Source organism: Globicephala melas, chromosome 1, assembly GCF_963455315.2.
Source record: "Globicephala melas chromosome 1, mGloMel1.2, whole genome shotgun sequence".
Lineage (NCBI taxonomy): Eukaryota > Metazoa > Chordata > Mammalia > Artiodactyla > Delphinidae > Globicephala > Globicephala melas.
The window spans coordinates 123,779,395-123,800,408 of record NC_083314.1 but is presented as its reverse complement, the minus strand read 5'-3'; the positions used below and the strand labels follow the sequence as shown (position 1 = coordinate 123,800,408).

General features: G+C 34.6%; 1 protein-coding gene across 1 annotated transcript in view; it reads right to left on the bottom strand.

The window, feature by feature from the left end:
- LRRIQ3 (leucine rich repeats and IQ motif containing 3) overlaps positions 1-21,014 on the bottom strand; it is a 235,164-nt gene that overhangs the window by 174,465 nt on the left and 39,685 nt on the right. The window contains exon 5 of the mRNA XM_030865955.2: positions 237-370. Within this exon, the coding sequence (XP_030721815.1) occupies positions 237-370 (134 nt within the window). The remainder of the gene's footprint in view (positions 1-236; positions 371-21,014) is intronic.

Sequence of the window (21,014 nt, the reverse complement as noted above, 5' to 3'; positions counted from 1 at the left end):
TAATAAAAACTTTAATGATTAGTTATTTATATGGTCAATTTAAAAGAAAAAATAAGAGAATCAAATTTTGATTATGCTGAATATTATATTACTATAGAATCTGTGGTGTGTTCCTAAAAATTAGTTTAAATAGTCTATAAAGTACCATTTTGACAGGGAATACAAAAAAGCATATATTAGAGAAATGTCTTTTTATCATCTTTTAATATTCAAATAGTGAAGAAAATAAAACATACCTCACTTTTTTCCTAACTAAGAAACCACGTATCCATCTTTGAACAATCAAAACTGGCGAGTTATGAGCCAGAATTTCATTAATTTTTGAAATAATAACTTTGATATTATCAATTTCATTCTCATAGGTTGATCCCTGTATAAAGAAAATATATTTAATATTTATAGCTCATGAAAGTATTTCCAAAAGATAGTTTAACTTGGTAGTCTGATGGTATAAACTATTAAAACATTCACGGGTATCTTATTATACACATAACAGTTAAATAATAAATCTATTTTCATATCTATTTTTATTAGATCAGAAGACCAAGAATTAGTAGCACCAAATAATTTTAATTCTCTACAAAAAAAATGCAAGATCAATGAGGATAACTTTCTCCATTCTAGATTCTTCTCACAATCTGCTATCATAGTTATAAAATTTTGCCCATAATCACGTTGATATCTGAAAGATAATGGCATGAATAGACATCCAATGAAACTCTAAAAGTATTCTGTGGATCATCACAGAGGAAACTGATACATGATGGATTTATAAAACAACTTACAGTAGTTCAAAACTTTGTGGCATCTTAACTAGAATGTTGCACACTTTTACTGGAAGACAGCACACTCCCCTGGCGAAAGATATTCTATATTGCCTTTAAAGAAATTATTTCTAAGATTATTGTTCCTGCAAATTTTTTATTTGGGATCATAGACTCCTTATATCCTACTGATCATTTGACTGGCTAGAAAAAGCCACTCTAGTTATGTCTTGAATGTAAAAATTATGCATTAAAAACCTAACACATTTCTTTGTAAGGTACCTACTCTGAAAATTATCAACCCCATCATGTTTAAAAAAAAATACCTTTACTACATATACACTTAATCAGCTCCAAAAAAAAAATCACAAAGCCTTGTAGATTAATACTACTTCAGATTTATACTTACAAACATTCATTGCTAATTAGCAAATCCTTTACTTTTGGCCCTGGCTTGCTTCTGTTTCCAACAGGAGCTACTGTAAACCTTCAGTACTATTCTCTATAAAGCCTTTTCCCTAGCACTAACTAAACATCTTGCTTCCTTCTCACAGAGAATATAGGACTATCAAGTCTGAACTTTATCAACTAACACTCCTCCCTTCCCTACAAATTTAACTATATTCCCACTTAACTCTTATATATCTAAACTGAATAGAAGCAACTTCTACTTAATCTTAAATCAAGAAGTATCTCACTTCCTGTCCAAGATTGGCTCTCCATCATGGTTAAGTTTAATCTCCCTGTTTTCAATTACTTCCCTGCTACTGTCCCTATGTCTCACCTATAAATATGATGTAGTCTCACCCATCTGTAAAATGCACACACACAAATAATCATACACATCCCAACCCTCCATCCTTTGTATCTAACTTTTATTAAGAGTCCTTGAAACAGAATTCCATATTTGCTGTCCCACCTTCTCTCTTCCTGTATCTCAATCCACTGACTTCTATCCCTATCATCCTATCTAATACTTTTACAAAATTATCATTGGACATTTCTCATTGAAGCACTTCCCTTGGCTTCTATACACCACACTCTTGGGTTTTCCTATAACTAATGTTTACTTCTGGACTTTTTAAAGACCTATCCATACCCTACTTAATGTCACACTGAAAGGATTTTCTCCATTTTGTCTTTTTTCAATCTGAACACACTGTCCAGATGACTGCAACCAAATCCACAGCTCCAACACTCACCTATGTCCTGATGTCTCTCAGATTTCTCACTTTAAGCAGGAACTCTCTCTGGAGCTACAGAACAATATGGTCATACTGATTATCCAATTACAGGCTTACCTTGGAGATACTGCAGATTGAGTTCCAGACCACCACAAAAAAGGGAATATTGAAATACAGCAACTCACATGAATATTTTGGTTTCCCAGTACATATAAAAATTATGTTTACACTATAATGTAGTCTATTAAGTGTGCAATAGCATTGTCTAAAAAAGCAATGTACATGCCTTAATTTAAAAAATATTTTATTGCTAATAAAGCTAACCATCATCAGGGCCTTCAGCAAGTTGTAATCTTTCTACGGTAGAAACATCAAAAATCACTAATCATAGATCCTCATAACAAATATAATAATAATGAAAACATTTGAAATATTGTGAGAATTACCAAAATGTAACACAGAGACATGAAGTGAGTAAATGCTGTCAAAAAAAATGGCACTTATAAACTTGCTCCATGCAGGGTTGCCACAAACCTTCAATTTGTGATAAATGCATTATGTGTGAAGTACAGTAAAGTGAAGTGCAATAAAACAAGATATTCCTGTAAACTCAACTTGCCCAAACATGAATCTTCTTCCCTAACCTGCTTTCTCACATGCTCTTAGTGGATGGTGCTATTGCCCATATGAACCTAACCCAGAAACCCTAGAACCATCCCAGGCTATCTTTCTCTTTCACTTCTTCATATCCAAATATTGCTAGATCCAATATATTCAACATCCTAAGCATCTGATCTCTACATTTTCTTCTGTTCTCTACCATTGCTTTATTGCATGTCTTTATCACTTCTCTAACTTACTAAAAATGTCCTGATATCTGAAATAATCCCTACTCCCTACTCCCTTCAAATCATAATATGCACTATTGCTAGAATGAACTTTTCAAAATGCAATGGTATGATGATATGGCATTTTTGCTGGTATATGATTGAAAGATTAATTACAAATTTCTTGACTTGGCACACAAAATCCTTGATCTAGTCCCTTCTTTCCTTCTCAATCTCATCTTCCTTCACCCTATATATAATACCTTCCATTCTGGCAATATTCAACCACTTGCATTCCTGAAAACTACCTGATAATCAAACCTCAATGCTTTTTGCATGCCATTCCAGTTTCTTGACTGCCCTTCTCAATTACTTATCTTACTATCTTAGTCTTTTGGAGACTCAGTTCTTTCCTCCAAGAAGCCTTTCTTGACATTGATCTGAGTTTAATATCCTTCTACAATATTATCCTGTGTTAATAACTTATTTGTCACACTTGGCAATGGTGAATTTTATCTGAGCCCTGTGATCCTGGAAAACACTGAAGGTTAAGAAATCTCCTTAACCCTTTATTTCAGGAAATGGTTTTATACAAAGAAGAACGCTTCCACCATATTACTTAGATTGTACCCATGAACGTCCCTCTTGTTCGTCTTTGACAAGGCCCTGACACAGACTTTCTAAATTCACATTCTTTGCCTGTTAATGATTAGTTTAACTGCTTTGTCTATACTGAGCAGTCGGAATAAAACGCTTGTTAACCAAACTTTGGTTAAGATTCTCTCTCCTTCCCCTAGTCCCCTGGACTTTGCCCCACCCTCAGCCTGTTACCCTAAACAAAAACATACACACACACACAAACACACACATGCACACACACACACCATGAGACCAAATGTGATGAAAAAAAAAACCCATAAAATTACAGGAAATCACAACTATACCAGAAACCAGTAAAGGATAACATTTAAACAAAAGATTATATCATAGGGGCTTCCCTGGTGGTGCAGTGGTTGAGAGTCCACCTGCTGATGCAGGGGACACGGGTTCGTGCCCCAGTCCGGGACGATCCCACATGCCACGGAGCGGCTGGGCCCATGAGCCATGGCCGCTGAGCCTGCACGTCTGGAGCCTGTGCTCCGCAGTGGGAGAGGCCACAACAGTGAGAGGCCCACGTACCAAAAAAAAATAATAATAATTTACTTGCTCATAAGAGGCCTACACCCTCCCTCCCTTTCCTTATTTAGATGGTATATAAGCATGAATTCTCACCTCGGGGAGTTACTCATTTTTCCCTGGGTATCTTCTCAGTATACATGAGGTATAAATGTTAGTAAACTTCTGTTTGTTTTTCTCTTGTAATCTGTCTTATATTACAGGGGTCTCAGCCAAGAACTCAGAAGAGTAGAGAGAAAATTATTTTTGCTCCCCTATAGTAGTTTGGGAGCAGGGAGGTTGATTGCATAAGTAAGAAGGGAGGGAGAAGAATACAGGAGGGAATTTAGATGACTAGGTTTAAGTGGTCCTGGTCAGATGCTGCAGTTCTCACCAGCAGAGAACCATTAAGCTCACACTGCAGTTTACAGCAGAGTCCTGCTTCCCACCAATGTGTGAATAACTCATCTCTTTAAAGAGATAAACGAATAATCATCAGCTGTGGGTGGAGTTAGTGTCCCTGCCAGAAAACAAGTAACCTCAAGACAATACTCAAGTTTTATGATGTCCTAGAACAATTATCCAGTAAAATGCCAATAAAGATATCACTGCAAACTTGAAAAAATGGCATAACCATTTGATATCTGAGGACAAATGGATGTATCTACTTTCTAAGGGAAAGTAATGCATTTCCTCCACTATGTGAGTGATGACTCTGGAGAAAAACTGCCTGGGTTTAAATTCCAGTTCTACCACTTGCTAGCTATGTGATCTAGGGTAAGTAACCCATCTGTCCCCTATTCATCATCTGTAAAACAGAGATAACCTCACTGGGTTTTTGTGAGAAAATATTTGTAAAGCACTTAGAACAGTGCTAAAACATTCCAAGCATCCAAACAATGTTATCTGTCAACAGTTTAAGGACTTCTGTATACCTTATTTGATACTTAAAAAATTAGTAGAGGAATATACTAAGCAATTTATCCAAACTAACATAATGTAAAATTTAAAAATTAATAAATTAACTATAAAAGATGATTAGTACTAATATTTTCAATCCAATGAATGGAATTAAAGAATTGTAGTAAAAGCTTAACGAAGGACAACGCATGCTTAGGCAAAATACTATCAAGAATCAACAAAACAGATGATAGAATAATGAAATATCTATACTCTACCACTTGCTATTGTAACCCTGGGATGAAAATAGGGCTACTGTTAACCCTGGTATAAAGCATAATGGGGCATTTCAAAAGAAAAGTAAAGACTTTTGTAAAAATGACTCAGATGGAAGAGAGTATTTTGTGTTCCAACAGGAAGAGTACTTTAAAAAAAAATCTAAAACTACGTTCCATTCAGACTGCATGTAATTACATAAAGAGATTTCCAATTAATCTGATATTCTCAGTACATTTGTACGTATTTAATTTTTTCTTTACTTTTTCCATGTTTTTATTTCTTATATATGTATCTAGTCCCTAAAGTCTACCTTTTTCTATTCCATTTGTTTTTTTTTGTATCAGAATTTCCTAATTTGACACAGATTTTCTCAGCATAATTGAAAAATGTAAATCACACTAATCCCACAAGTATTTATTTAAAATAGAATTAACACATGCAGTTTTCACTTCTTTATTCCATCTGTAATATATTCACTTTAACAGTCACATGAAATGGTGAGTACCTGTGTGAAACTCCCCACAAAAGCTAGGAAGATTTTTTATTATTTTATAACTATTTCTAAGGATCACTGGTAAACACTTTGGGAACACACTATAGTCAATTCACAAAAAAAAAAAAAAAATTCACCTGAATCAAGCAACATTAGATAACAAAATAAAATTTAGAACCATAATAATAAAACACAATAAATTTTTTAGAAAAGAAGAAAAGCATAGACAAGAACAAAAACTTTACACAAATTTCCACCACTTGAAGTACCTATTATCATTTAAAAAATGTTCACTTCCAAATACTTTTCCCAACTCTGAGCTTATCTTTTCATTCACTTAACAGGGTCTTTTACAGAGCACATATATATATTTTTTTAATTTGATGAAGTACACTTTACCATTTTTTCTTTTTAAACACTGTGCTTTTAGCATCACGTCTAAGTCTTTGCCTCGTCCTAGATCTCAAAGGTTTCTTTCAGTTTTATTTTCCTAAAAGTTTTTTAGTTTTAAGTTTTACATTTAACTCCAAGATCTATTTTGAGTTAATTTTTGTATGAGCTGTGAAACTTACATTGAGGCTCATTTGTGTGTGTGTGTGTGTGTGTGTGTGTGTGTGCGCGCGCGCGCGCGCAATTGTTCCAAGTAACATTTATTGAAAAGGCTATATTTTATCCATCAAGTTCTGTTCATATTTTGTTAGATTTACACCTAAGTATTTCACTTTTGAGTGACTATAAATGACATTATATATTTAATTTTGGTGACCAGGTATTCATTTTTAGTACATAGAAATATGATTGATTTTTGTTTGTTTACCTGGAACCCTGCAGCCTTGCTAAGCTCACTTTTTAGTTCTAAGAGATTTTTTTGGTAGATTCTGTGGTATTTTCCACATACGTGATCATTTCATCTGCAAAGAGTTTTATTTCTTCTTTTCTCATCTGTATGTTTTTTATTTCCTTTTCTTACTTTATTGCACTAGCTAGACTTTCCAGCAGCATGTTGACAAGAGAAATGAGAACAGGTATCTTTGCTTTGCTCCCAGTATTGGGGAGAAAACATTCAGTCTTTTACCATTAAGCATAATGTTGGTTGTAGGTTTTATCTTGATGTTCTTTATAAAGAAGAGGAAGATCCCTCTCTACCTATTTTTCTGAGTTTTTTAACGATGAATGGATGTTGAATTTTGTCAAATGTTTTTTTTCCATGAATTGATATGATATTTTATATATATATATATATTTAGTCTTTTGATATGGTGAATTATATTAATTGATTTTTCAAATATTGAACCAGCCTTGCATACCTGGAATAAGTCCCACTTGCTCACGGTATATATTTATTTTTACATATTGCTGTATTGCATGTGCTAATATTTTGTTATAGATTTTTATGCTTACATTTGTTAGGGATATTTTTATCCCAGGGATAAATCCTACTTCATCATGGTGTATATCATTTTAATGTATTGGTGAAGTTGGTTTGCTAATATTTTGTTGAGGGTTTTTGCATCCATGTTCATCAGGGATATTGGTCTGTAATTTTCTTTTCTTGTAGTGTCCTCAACTGGTTTTGGTTTCAGAGTAATGTTGACCTTGTAAAATGAGTTTGGAAGTGTCTGCTTAGCTTCTATTCTTTTGAAAGTGTGAGAAAAATTGGTATTAATTCTTGTTTAAATGTTTGGTAGAATTCACCAGTAAAGCCATCTGGTTCTAAACTTTTCTTTGTTGGGAGGTTTTTGATTACTGACTCAATCTCCCTACTAGTAATCAGTCTGTTAAAATTTTCTATTTCTTAATGATTCAGTCTTAGTAGGTTGTATGTTTCTAGGAATGTATCCATTTCTTCTAAGTTGTCCAATTTGTTAACATATAATTGTTCATAGCAGTCTCTTATAATCCTCTGTATTTGTGTGGTATCAATTTTGATGTCTCCTTTTTCATTTCTAATTTTACTCACTTAGGTCCTCTCTCTTTTCTTAAGTCTAACAAAGGGTTGGTCTATTTTGTTTATCTTTTCAAAAAAAAAAAAAAACCTCTTAGTTTCACTTATTTTTCTGTTGTCTTTTTAGTCTCTATTCTGTTTATTTCCACCTGATCTTTCTTTATTTCCTTCCTTCTACTAACTTTGGTTTAATTTGTTCTTCTTATTTCTAGCTCCCTGAGGTGTAAAGTTAGGTTGTTCATTTGAGTTCTTTTTTTTTTCTTAACATAGGGATCTATCACTATAAACTTCCCTCAAAACAACTTTTGCTGTATCCCATAAGTTATGCTGTCATTCCATTTTCATTTGTTTCAAGATATATATTTTTTATTTCTTCGATCCATTGGCTGTTGTATGTTGTTTAATTTCCACATAATTGTGAATTTTCCAGTTTTCTTCTTGTAATTGATTTCTAGTTACATACTATCATGGTCAGAAAAAATACCTAATATGATTTCCATCTTCTTAAATTTGTTAAGGCTTATTTTGTGGCCTAGCATATGATCTATCCTGGGGAATGTTCTATGTTTGCTTGAGGAGAATGTGTATTCTGCTGCTCTTGGATAGAATTCCTATGTCTGTTAAGTCCATCTGCTCTAACAATTAAGTCCAATTTTTCTTTTTGATTTTCTGTCTGTATGATCTATCCATTGTTGAAAGTGAGATATTAAAGTCCCTTACTATTATTATATTGTGGTCTATTTCTCCCTTCAAGTGTCTTAATATTTATATATTTAAGTGTTCCTATTTTGGGTATGTAAATATTTACAAATGTTATACCTCTTATTGTACTGACCTTTTTATCATTATATAATGAACTTCTTTGTCTCTTATTACAGTCTTCAGCTTACAGTCTATTTTGTCTGCTATAACTACACTTGCTTTCTTTCAGTTTCCATTTGCATGGAATATGTTTCCATTTGCATGGAATATATTTCCATTTGCGTGGAATATCTGTTCTTTTTTATTTTTCAGTCTTTTTTCTCTCTGTTATTCATATTGGGTAATTTCTATCTTTCCTTTCCTTCATTATGTCATCTTTCCCCTCCATTCTGCTGTTTAGTTCATTTACTGTGCTTTTTATTTTGGTTACTGTATTTTTGAGTTCTCAAATTACCATTTGTTTCTTTACCGCTACTGTTATTCTGCTGAGGCCTCCTATATGTACATGTTTCAAGCATGTTTATAATTGCTCATTGAAGTATTTTTATCATGGCTACTTAAAATTTATCAGATAATTTTAACAATTCTATCTTCTCAGTGCTGGCATCTATTGATTGTCTCTTTTCACACAGTTTAAGATCTTTCTAGTTCTTTGTATGTTGAGTGACTTTTGCCTGAAACCTAGATATTTCTGTATTATAATACTTTCATTGTTATTTAAAATTTCTGTTTTAGCTGGCTTTGTCTGACACTGTTCCAGCAGGGGAAATGTGAGTCATTATCATGTTACTTCAAGCGGGAGGTAGAAGTCCAAGTTCCTCACCACTCAAGCCCCTACTAACCCCCAGCTGGGCAGGAGAGCTCATTGTTACTTCTGTGTGTAGGTGGGAGTTTCAACTTCTATGTGCTCTTCATTGACACTGCTATGGGTGTAGTCTTGTTATAGCTGAGCAACTGTGAAAGTCTTGATCTCCATTAGGACTCCTCTGACAACACCCAATAGGTGTTGGGTTGCCTCATTAGAGCCTCACAAGGATGGAAGTCCAGGATCTCCATTCAGGCTTTACTGGGATGGGTGCAGGAAGGACCAGTTTTCTCTCTGTGGTTATTGACTAAAAGTTATCTGTTTTACTAGACTGAATGTTTCTTGGTTGTTTGGATAGAAAGGATACTTCTATTTGTATTTCTGGTATTTTGTTTTTTTGTTTGCACCCTTTGGCCGTTCTGGGTTATTGCCTTCTTCAGCTAAAATTTAGGATATATAAAGGAAAAAAAAAAAAAACCAGCAAACTCACTCCATCATTTTCATTCCTCAGGTTCATTTGTTTAATGAACAAGTTTCTGCTCTTCATTACTCATAGTCTTTTTATGTTTGTTCTGTATATAATGTCCAAGGAATTTCTATAATATATAACATTATATAATACCTTATATAATAAATAGTAATTATATAATGTATATAATGTCCAGGGAATTGAGCAGTACTTTACAAGAGAAACATCTACTCTGTCTTCCCAGACGTGAAATCCTGTACCCTTATTTTTTTTCCTCCAGTTTTATTGAGATATAATTGACATATAGCACTGCATAAGTTTAACGTGTACAGCACAATTATTTGACTTATGTACATCATAAAATGACTACCAAAATTAGGTTTGTGAACATTCATCATTTCATATAGATTCAAAATAAAAGAAAAAGAAAAAAATATTTTCCCTTGTGATGAGAATTCTTAGGATTTACTCTCAACTTTTATAACATGTATAACATAAAGCAGTGTTAATTATATTAATCATGTTGTACATTACATTCCTAGTACTTATTTATCTTATAAATGGAAGTTTGTACACTGTGACCACCTTCATCCAATTCCCTCTCCCCCAAGCCCCCTGCCTCTGGTAACCACAAATCTATCTCTTTTTCTATGAGTTTGTTTGTTTTCTGAAGTATAACTGACCTACAACACTATATTAATTCCTGGTACACATGTAGTGATTCAATATTTCTATACATTACAAAATGATCATAACAATTAGTCAAGTTATCACCTGTCACTACACAAAGATATTATTATTGACTATATTTCCCATGCTGTACATTTCATCCCCATGACAGTATGATTATCTTTTTTTTTTTTTTTTTTTGCGTTACACGGGCCTCTCACTGTTGTGGCCTCTCCCATTGTGGAGCACAGGCTCCAGACGCGCAGGCTCAGCGGCCATGGCTCACGGGCCCAGTAGCTCCGCGGCATGTGGGATCTTCCCGGACCAGGGCACGAACCCGTATCTCCTGCATCGGCAGGCAGACTCTCAACCCCTGCGCCACCAGGGAAGCCCAGTATGATTATCTTTGAATACGATAATTTATTAAGATAAATATGTTATGTTGGCCCTATACTATTTTTTATCTATCTAGTCTTACATTTTCAAAAATATTTCTGTTATATATTTTGTATAATACAATTTTGTACATTAATGCCCAAACAAAAATAACTTTATTGTAGCTGTTATTTTTTATATCAACTGAAACAGTTCCTATTTATTCCACTTAACGTTTTGTGTACTGAATCCTACATTAAGATTAATGTTAAGTCTTTTGCTTTATTCCAATTAATATATATTTGCTTAGCATTTTACTTTTACTGCATTACTTTGGTTTTGGACATGATATTGCTAATAAACATCTTGATTTTGGTTTTTACATTTATTTATAATAAAATTATAATTGATGTACATTTACTTATATGTATATCACATTCATAAATGTAAATATATAGTTTTTACACCTATAGTATTACTTTTGATATGTTGTCTTACAATGTTTTTGTATTTCATATTGACTGTATTTTCTCTTTTATCTTTTTTTTGGAAAGCAAAACCATTTTAGATATTTACAAATATTATGTAATCTATATTACTCTATTAAGTCAAGCATGAATTCATTTAAAAATATTAATTTGGTAATTATATATACTATATGTCTATATATGCAGTTTTAGTTTTCTTTTGAAATTTACATTGGAATTAAGAATAAAGAGACGTTAAGTGTTTGAGCTAAATATCTCTACCTTGGAATATCAATCCTGTACCGCGTTTTCAATTTTTTCACCACGTGACAGAAAGTATTAACTGCCTTCTAAGAATCTATATTCCTTTCCTCCTTATTAATAGAATATTGATGGTCCTGGGACAAGATGGTGGAGTAAAAGGACACTGAGCTCACCTCCACTCATAAGCACACCAAAATTACAACTAACTGCTGGACAACTATCAATAAAAAAGTCTGGAACCTACCAAAAAAAGATATTCTACATCCAATGATATAAAGGAGAAACCAAAAAGAGATGGTAGGAGGGGTGCACTTGTGATATAATCACATCTCATACCACCTGGGTGGCACCTACAAACTGGAGAATAATTATATTGCAGAAGTTCTCCCACACATCAGGCTCCCCAGACTACAGGCCTGGCATCAGGAGGAGGAGCCCCAAGAGAATTTGCCTTTGAAGGCCAGCAGGGCTTGACTGCAGGGGCTCCACAGGACTAAGGGAAACGGAGACTCTACCCTTGGAGGGGGCACACAAGATCTTATGTGCACCAGCACCTACGGCAAAAGCCATGACTCCATAGGAGCCTGGGACAGACCCACCTGCTTGTCTTGGAGGGTCTCATGGGATGATAGGGGGCAGCTGTGGCTCTCTCTGGGGTCATAAAAGCTGGGGTGGACATATTGAGAAGTGTGCATCTGCATGAACTCTTGCTGGAGACAGATATTTTGCTTGAATCATTCACACAAACAGCCAGCCTCACCGAACAGCCTATAGGCTCCCGTGTGGAGACGCTTCAGGCCAAACAACCAATGGGGTGGGAACACAGCCCCACCCATCAATAGACAGGCTACCTAAAGACTTCCTGAGCCCACAGCCACCTCTAGACATGCTCCTTTACATGGTGCTGCCCACCAGAGGGCCAAGACCCAGACTCATACACCAGTCAGCAGGCATGGGCCCCTCCTGCTAGGAAGCCTGCACATGGCTCTAGACCATACTCATCCAGGAGAGGGCAGACACCAGAAGGAAGAAAACTACAATCCCACAGCCTGTGGAACTGAGTCCGCAAACAGATCAGAATCTACCACAGGACCAACTGGTCCCTGGCCCTTGGGTGACAAGAAGGGAGTGTACTGCTAGGACACCCCCTCCAGAGGGACACTTCTCCAAGGTTGAGAAACATAAATAACCTACTACATAAATAAAAATACAATTAGAAATTTAAACAAAATGAGGTAGCAAAGGAATATGGTCCAGACTAAGCAAGAAAAAACAGCAAAAATACAGCTAAGTGAAGTGGAGACAGGCAATATACCTGAGAAAGATTTCAGAGTAATGATCATAAAGATGATCCAAGAACTATGGAAAAGAATGGAGGCACAAACTGAGAATATATGAGAAATGTTTAACAAAGAGCTAGAATACATAAAAAACAAACAAACAAAGGTGAACAAATGAATAACTGAAATGAAAAGTACACAGAAGGAATCAATAAATGAGGCAGAGGAACAGATAAGTGAGCTGGAAGACAGAACGGTGGAAATCACTGCCATGGCACAGAAAAAAGAAAAAAAAAGTGATAACATTAAACACACCAACATTCACATTATAGAAGACCTAGGAGGAGAAGAGAAAGGGCTTGAGAAAATATTTGAAGACATAATAGCTAAAAACTTCCCTACCATGGGAAAGGAAACAGTCACCTAAATCCAGGAAGTACATAGAGCCCCATACAGGATTAAACCAAGTAGGAAGACACCAAGACCCACAGTAATTAAACTGACAAAAAATTAAAGGCAAAGAGAAAATCTTAAAAGCAACAAGGCAAAAGCAACAAATAACATACAAGGGACGCTCCATAAGACTATCAGCTGATTTTTCAGTAAAAACACTGCAGGCCAGAAGCAAGTGGCATGATACATTTAAAGTGATGAAAGGGAAAAACCTACAACCAAGAATAGTCTACCCAGCAAGGCTTTCATTCAGATTTGACAGATAAATCAAAAGCTTTACAGAGAAGCAAAAGCTAAAAGAATTCAGCACCACCAAACCAGCTTTACAACAAATGCTAAAGAAACTTCTCTAAGTGGAAAATAAAAGGGCACAACTAGAAAGAAGAAAATTACGACATGGGAAATCTCATGGTAAAGGCAAACATACACTAAAGGCAGGAAATCATCCACACATATATATGATATCAAAACCAGTAGGCATAGGAGGAGGAGAGTACAAATGCAGGATATTTAAAATACATTTGCAATTAAAAGATCAGCAACTTAAAACAATATATAGACTGCTATACCAAAACTTCATGGTAACTGCAAACCAAAAATCTATAATAGATATACACACAAAAAAGAAAAAGGAATCCAAACAAAACACTAAAGGTAGTCATCAAATCACAAGAAGAGAACAAAAGAGGAAGGAAAGGGAAAAAGAAGGCCTACAAAAGCAAATCCAAAACAATTAACAAAATGGAAATAAGAACATACATATCAATAATTACCTTAAATGTAAATGGTTTAAATGCTCCAACCAAAAGACAAAGACTGGCTGAATGGATACAAAACAAGATCCACATATATGCTGTCCACAAGAAACCCACTTTAGATCTAGAGACACATACAGACTGAAAGTGCCAGGATGGAAAAAGGTATTCCACACAAATGGAAATAAAAAGAAAGCTGGTGTAGCAATATTCATATCAGACAAAATAGACTTTAAAATAAGGACTGTTACAACACAAAAAAAAGGACACTACATAATGATCAAGGGATCAATCCAAGAAGAAGATATAACAATTGTAAATATATATGCATCCAACATAGGAGCACATCAATATATAAGGCAAATATTAACAAAACATAAAAGGAGAAAGCAGCAGAATACACATCCTTCTCAAGTGTACATGGAACAATGGAACATTCTCCAAGATAGATCACATGCTGAGCCACAAAGCAAGCCTCAGTAAATTTAAGAAAAGTGAAATTAGAAATCAACTATGAGAAAAAAAACTGAAAAAAAAACCCATACAAAAGTGAAGGCTAAACAATATGTTACTAAACAAACAACGAATCACTGAAGAAATCCAACAGGAAATCAAAAAATACCCATAGACAAATGAAAATGAAAACATGACAATTCAAAATCTGTGGAAGGAAAGAAGTTTATAGCAATACAATTGCATATCAGGTAATAAGAAAAATCTCAAATAAACAACCTAATGTTACACCTAAAGCAAGTAGAGAAAGAAGAACCAACAAAACCCAAAATGAGTAGAAGGAAAGAAAGCATAAAAATCAGATCAGAAATAAATGAAAAAGAAATGAAGGAAACAACAGCAAAGATAAATAAAACTAAAAGCTGGTTCTTTGAGAAGGTAAGCAAAATAGATAAACCATTAGCCAAACTCATCAAGAAAAAAAGAGAGAAGACTCAAATAAATAGACTTAGAAATGCAAAAGAAGAAGTAACAACGGACACTGCAGAAATAAAAAATATCATGAGAGATTACTACAAGCAACTCTATGCCAATAAAATGGACAATCTGGAAGAAATGGACAAATTCTTAGAAATGCACAAACTGCCAAGACTGAATCAGGAAGAAATAGAAAATATGAACAGACCAATCACAAGCAATGAAATTGAAACTGTGATTTAAAATCTTCCAACAAACAAAAGCCCAGGACCACATGGCTTCACAGGCGAATTCTAACAAACATTTAGAGAAGAGCTAACACTTATCCTTCTCAAACTCTTCCAAAATATAGCAGAGGGAGGAACACTCCCCAACTCATTCTACGAGGCCACCATCACCATGATACCAAAACCAGACAAGGATGTCACGAACATAGATGCAAAAATCCTCAACAAAATAGTAGCAGACAGAATCCAACAGCACATTAAATGGATCATACACCATGATCAAGTGGGGTTTATTCCAGGAATGCAAGGATACTTCAATATACATAAATCAATCAACGTGATACACCATATTAACAAACTGAAGGAGAAAACCATATGATCATCTCAATAGATGCAGAGAAAGCTTTTGACAAAATTCAACACCCATTTATGATAAAAACCCTGCAGGAAGTAGGCATAGAGGGAACTTTCCTCAACATAATAAAGGCCATATATGACAAACCCACAGCCAACATTGTCCTCAATGGTGAAAAACTGAAAGCATTTCCACTAAGATCAGGAAAAAGACAAGGCTGCCCACTCTCACCACTCTTATTCAACATAGTTTTGAAAGTTTTAGCCACAGCAATCAGAGAAGAAAAGGAAATAAAAGGAATCCAAATCGGAAAAGAAGAAGTAAAGCTGTCACTATTTGCAGATGACATGATACTATACATAGAGAATCCTAAAGATGCTACCAGAAAACTACTAGAGCTAATCAATGAATTTGGTAAAGTAGCAGGATACAAAACTAATGCACAGAAATCTCTGGCATTCCTATACACTAAGGATGAAAAATCTGAAAGTGAAATCAAGAAAACACTCCCATTTACCACTGCAACAAAAAAGAATAAAATATCTAGGAATAAACCTACCTAAGGAGACAAAAGACCTGTATGCAGAAAATTATAAGACACTGATGAAAGAAATTAAAGATGATACAAATAGATGGAGAGGTATACCATGTTCTTGGATTGGAAGAATCAACATTGTGAAAATGACTCTACTACCCAAAGCAATCTACAGATTCAATGCAATCCCTATCAAACTACCACTGGCATTTTTCACAGAACTAGAACAAAAAATTTCACAATTTGTATGGAAACACAAAAGACCCCGAATAGCAAAAGCAATATTGAGAATGAAAAACGGAGCTGGAGGAATCAGGCTTCCTGACTTCAGACTATACTACAAAGCTACAGTAATCAGGACAGTATGGTACTGTCACAAAAACAGAAATATAGATCAATGGAACAGGGTTGAAAGCCCAGAGATAAACCCATGCACATATGCTCACCTTATCTTTGATAAAGGAGGCAGGAATGTACAGTGGAGAAAGGACAGCCCCTTCAATAAGTGGTGCTGGGAAAACTGGACAGCTACATGTAAAAGTATGAGATTAGATCACTCCCTAACACCATACACAAAAATAAGCTCAAAATGGATTAAAGACCTAAATGTAAGGCCAGACACTATAAAACTCTTAGAGGAAAACATAGTAAGAACACTCTATGACATAAATCACAGCAAGATCCTTTTTGACCCACCTCCTAGAGAAATGGAAATAAAAACAAAAATAAACAAATGGGACCTAATGAAACTTCAAAGCTTTTGCACAGCAAAGGAAACCATAAACAAGACCAAAAGACAACCCTCAGAATGGGAGAAAATATTTGCAAATGAAGCAACTGACAAAGGATTAATCTCCAAAATTTAAGCAGCTCATGCAGCTTAATAACAAAAAAACAAAAAACACAATCCAAAAATGCACAGAAGACCTAAATAGACATTTATCCAAAGAAGATATACAGATTGCCAACAAACACATGAAAGAATGCTCAACATCACTAATCATTAGAGAAATGCAAATCAAAACTACAATGAGATATCATCTCACACCAGTCAAAATGGCCATGATGAAAAAATCTAGACACAATAAATGCTTCAGAGGATGTGGAGAAAAGGGAACCCTCTTACACTGTTGGTGCGAATGTAAATTGATACAGCCACTGTGGAGAACAGTATGGAGGTTCCTTAAAAGACTACAAATAGAACTACCATATGACCCAGCAATCCCACTACTGGGCATATACCCTGAGAAAACCATAATTCAAAAAGAATCATGTACCAAAATGTTCATTGCAGCTCTATTTACAATAGCTCGGAGATAGAAACAACCTAAGTGTCCATCATCGGATGAATGGATTAAGAAGATGTGGCACATATATACAATGGTATATTACTCAGCCATAAAAAGAAATGAAATTGAGCTATTTGTAATGAGGTGGATAGACCTAGAGTCTGTCATACAGAGTGAAGTAAGTCAGAAAGAGAGAGACAAATACCTTATGCTAACACATATATATGGAATTTAAGAAAAAAATATGTCATGAAGAACCTAGGGGTAAAACAGGAATAAAGACACAGACTTACTGGAGAATGGACTTGAGGATATGGGGAGGGGGAAGGGAAAACTGTGACAAAGCGAGAGAGAGGCATGGACATGTATACACTACCAAACGTAAAGTAGATAGCTAGTGGGAAGCAGCCGCATAGCACAGGGAGATCAGCTCGGTGCTTTGTGACCGCCTGGAGGGGTGGGATAGGGAGGGTGGGAGGGAGGGAGACGCAAGCGGGAAGAGATATGGGAACATATGTATATATATAACTGGTTCATTTTGTTGTGAAGCTGAAACTAACATACCATTGTAAAGCAATTATACTCCAATAAAGATGTTAAAAAAAAATAGAAAAGATCAAAGAAACTAAAAGCTAGTTCGTTCAAAAGATAAAAAAGAATTGATAAACCTTTCACCAGACTCACCAAGAAAAAAAGCAACAGAGCCCAAATCAATAAAATCAGAAATGCAAAAGGAAAAGTTAAAACCAACACCACAGAAATGCAAAGGATCATAAGAGACTACTACAAGCAATTATATGCCAATAAAATGGATAATTAGAAGAAATGGACAAATTCTTAGAAAGGCACAATCTCCCAAGACTGAACCAGGAAGAAATAAAATATATGAACAGACCAATTACAAGTACTAAAACTGAATCTGTGACTGGAAAACTCCCAACAAACCAAAGTCCAGGACCAGATGACTTCACAGATGAATTCCAGCAAACATTTAGAGAAGAGTTAATATCTATTCTTCCCAAACTATTGCAAAATATTGCAGAGAAAGGAACACTTCCAAACTCATTCTAAGAGGCCACCATCACCCTGATACCCAAAACAGACAAAGATATCACAAAAAAAGAAAATTACAGGACAATTATCACTGATGAAAATAGAAGCAAAAATCCTCAACAAAATACTAGCAAACAGAAGCCAACAATATATTAAAAGAATCTTACACCATGATCAAGTGGGATTTATCCCAGGGATGCAAGGATTTTTCAATATCCACAAATCAATAAGTGTGATACACCACATTAACAAATTGAAGAATAAAAACCATATGATAATCTCAATAAAAAAAACTTCTGACAAAATTCAACATCCATTTATTATAAAAACTCTCCAGAATGTGAAAAAGAGAACATGCCTGAACATAATAAATGCCATATATGACAAACCCACAGCTAATATCATATTCAACAGGGAAAAGCTGACAGCATTTCCTTTAATATCAGGAACAAGACAAGGATGCTCATTCTTCCCAACTTTATTCAACATAGCTTTGGAAGTCCTAGCCAAGGCAATCACAGAAGAAAAAGATATAAAAGGAAACCAAACTGGAAAAGAAGAAGTAAAACTGTCACTCTTTAAAGATGAAATGACACTATACATAGAAAATCCTAAAGATGCTATCAGAAAACTACTAGAGCTCATCAATGAATCTGACAAAGTTGCAGGCAGGATACAAAATTAATACACAGAAATCTGTTGCATTTCTTTACACTAACAATGAAAGATCAGAAAGAGAAATCAAGGAAAGAATCCCATTCACCACTGCATCAAAAAGAATAAAATACCTAGGAATAAACCTACCTAAAGAAGCAAAAGACATGTACTCCCAAAACTATACTACGCTGATGAAAGAAAATGAAAACAGCACAGACAGATGGAAACATATACCATGTCCTAGGATTGGAAGAATCAATACTGCTGAAATAACTATACTACCCAAGGCAATCTACAGATTCTATGTAATCCCTATTAAATTACCAAAGGTATTTTTCATAGAATTTTAACAAAAATTTTAAAAATTTGTATGGAAACACAAAAGACCCTGAATAGCCAAAACAATCTTGAGAAAGAAGAGCAGAGCTGGAGGAATCAGGCTCCGTGGCCTCAAACTCTACTACAAAGTTACAGTAATCAAAACAGTATGGTACAGGCACAAAAATAGACATATAGATCAATGGAACAAGATAGAAAGCCCAAAAGTAAACCCAAGCACCTATGGTCAATTAATCTACAACAAAGAAGGCAAGAATATACAATGGAAAAAAGATAGTCTCTTCTATAAGTGATGCTGGGAAAACTGGACAGCTACATGTAAAAGAATGAAATTAGAATATTCTCCAACACCATATACAAAAATCAACTCAGAATGGATCAAAAAGGTATGTGTAAAACCAAAGAACTCCTAGAAGAAAACACAGGCAGAATATTCTTTGACATAAATCGCAGCAATATCTTTTTAGATACATCTCCTAGAGTAATGGAGATAAAAACAAAAATAAACAAAAGGGACCTAATTAAACTTAAGAACTTGTGCACAGCATAGGAAACCATAAACAAAATGAAAAGACAACCTACAGAATGGGAGAAAATATTTGAAAATGATGTGACCGACAAGGGATTAATCTCCAAAATATACAAACAGCTCATATACCTTAATATGAAAAAAAAACCCAAACAACCCAATCAAAAAATGTGCAGAAGACCTAAATAGACATTTCTCCCAAGAAGACATACAGATGGCCAACAGGCACATGAAAAAATGCCCAACATCACTAATTATTAAAGAAATGCAGATCAAAACTACAATGAGGTATCATCTCACTGTGGTCAGAAGGGCCATCATCAAAGTGTCTACAAATAGTAAATGCTGGAGTTGGTGTGGAGGAAAAGGAACCCTCCTACACTGTTGATGGAAATATAAATTGATACAGCCACTATGGAGAACAATATAGAGGTTCCTTAAACCACTAAAAATAGAGCTATCAGATGCTCCTGCAATCCCACTCCTGGATATATATCTGGAGAAAACCATAATTTGAAAAGGTACATGCACCCCAATGTTCACTGTAGGATTATTTTCAACAGCCAAGACATGGAAGCAACCTAAATTTCCATTGACAGATGAGTGAATAAGATATGGTGTGTGTATGTATGTGTGTGTGTATATATGTATATATATATATATATGCATGCATACAATAGAATATTACTCAGCCATAAAAAAAGAATGAAATCATGCCATTTGTAGCAACATGAATGGACCTACAAGTTATCATACTAAGTAAAGTAAGTAAAGTAAGCCAGAGTAAGACACAGAAAGACAAATACACTGCTTATGTGTGCAATCTTAAAAAATAAAAAAAATGAACTTATTTACAAAACAAATACAAAAAGAAAACAAAGAAAATGAAACACAGATAAAGAAAACAAACTTATGGTTACCAGTGAGGAAAGAGGGAGGATCGGAGGTTGGGATTAACATATACTCACTTCTATGTATAGAAAAGATAACCAACAATGACCTACTGTATAGCACAGAGAACTATAATCAACATTTTGAAATAAGGGAAAAGAATCTGAAAAAGAATATACATTTATACATATATATAAATACATACTGTATACAGTATCTATAACTGTATCGCTGTACTGTATACCTGAAACTGACATGACATTGGAAATCAGCTACACTTCAATAAAATTTAAAAAATAAAACAAAACAACAAAAATAGAACATTGGTTTTGTTTAAGAATTAAATATGCCCAAGTAAAAATACTCATCATAGAAGATTCTCTTCTCTCATGCTAGCCATGTGATCTAGTTCTGGTGGTAGAA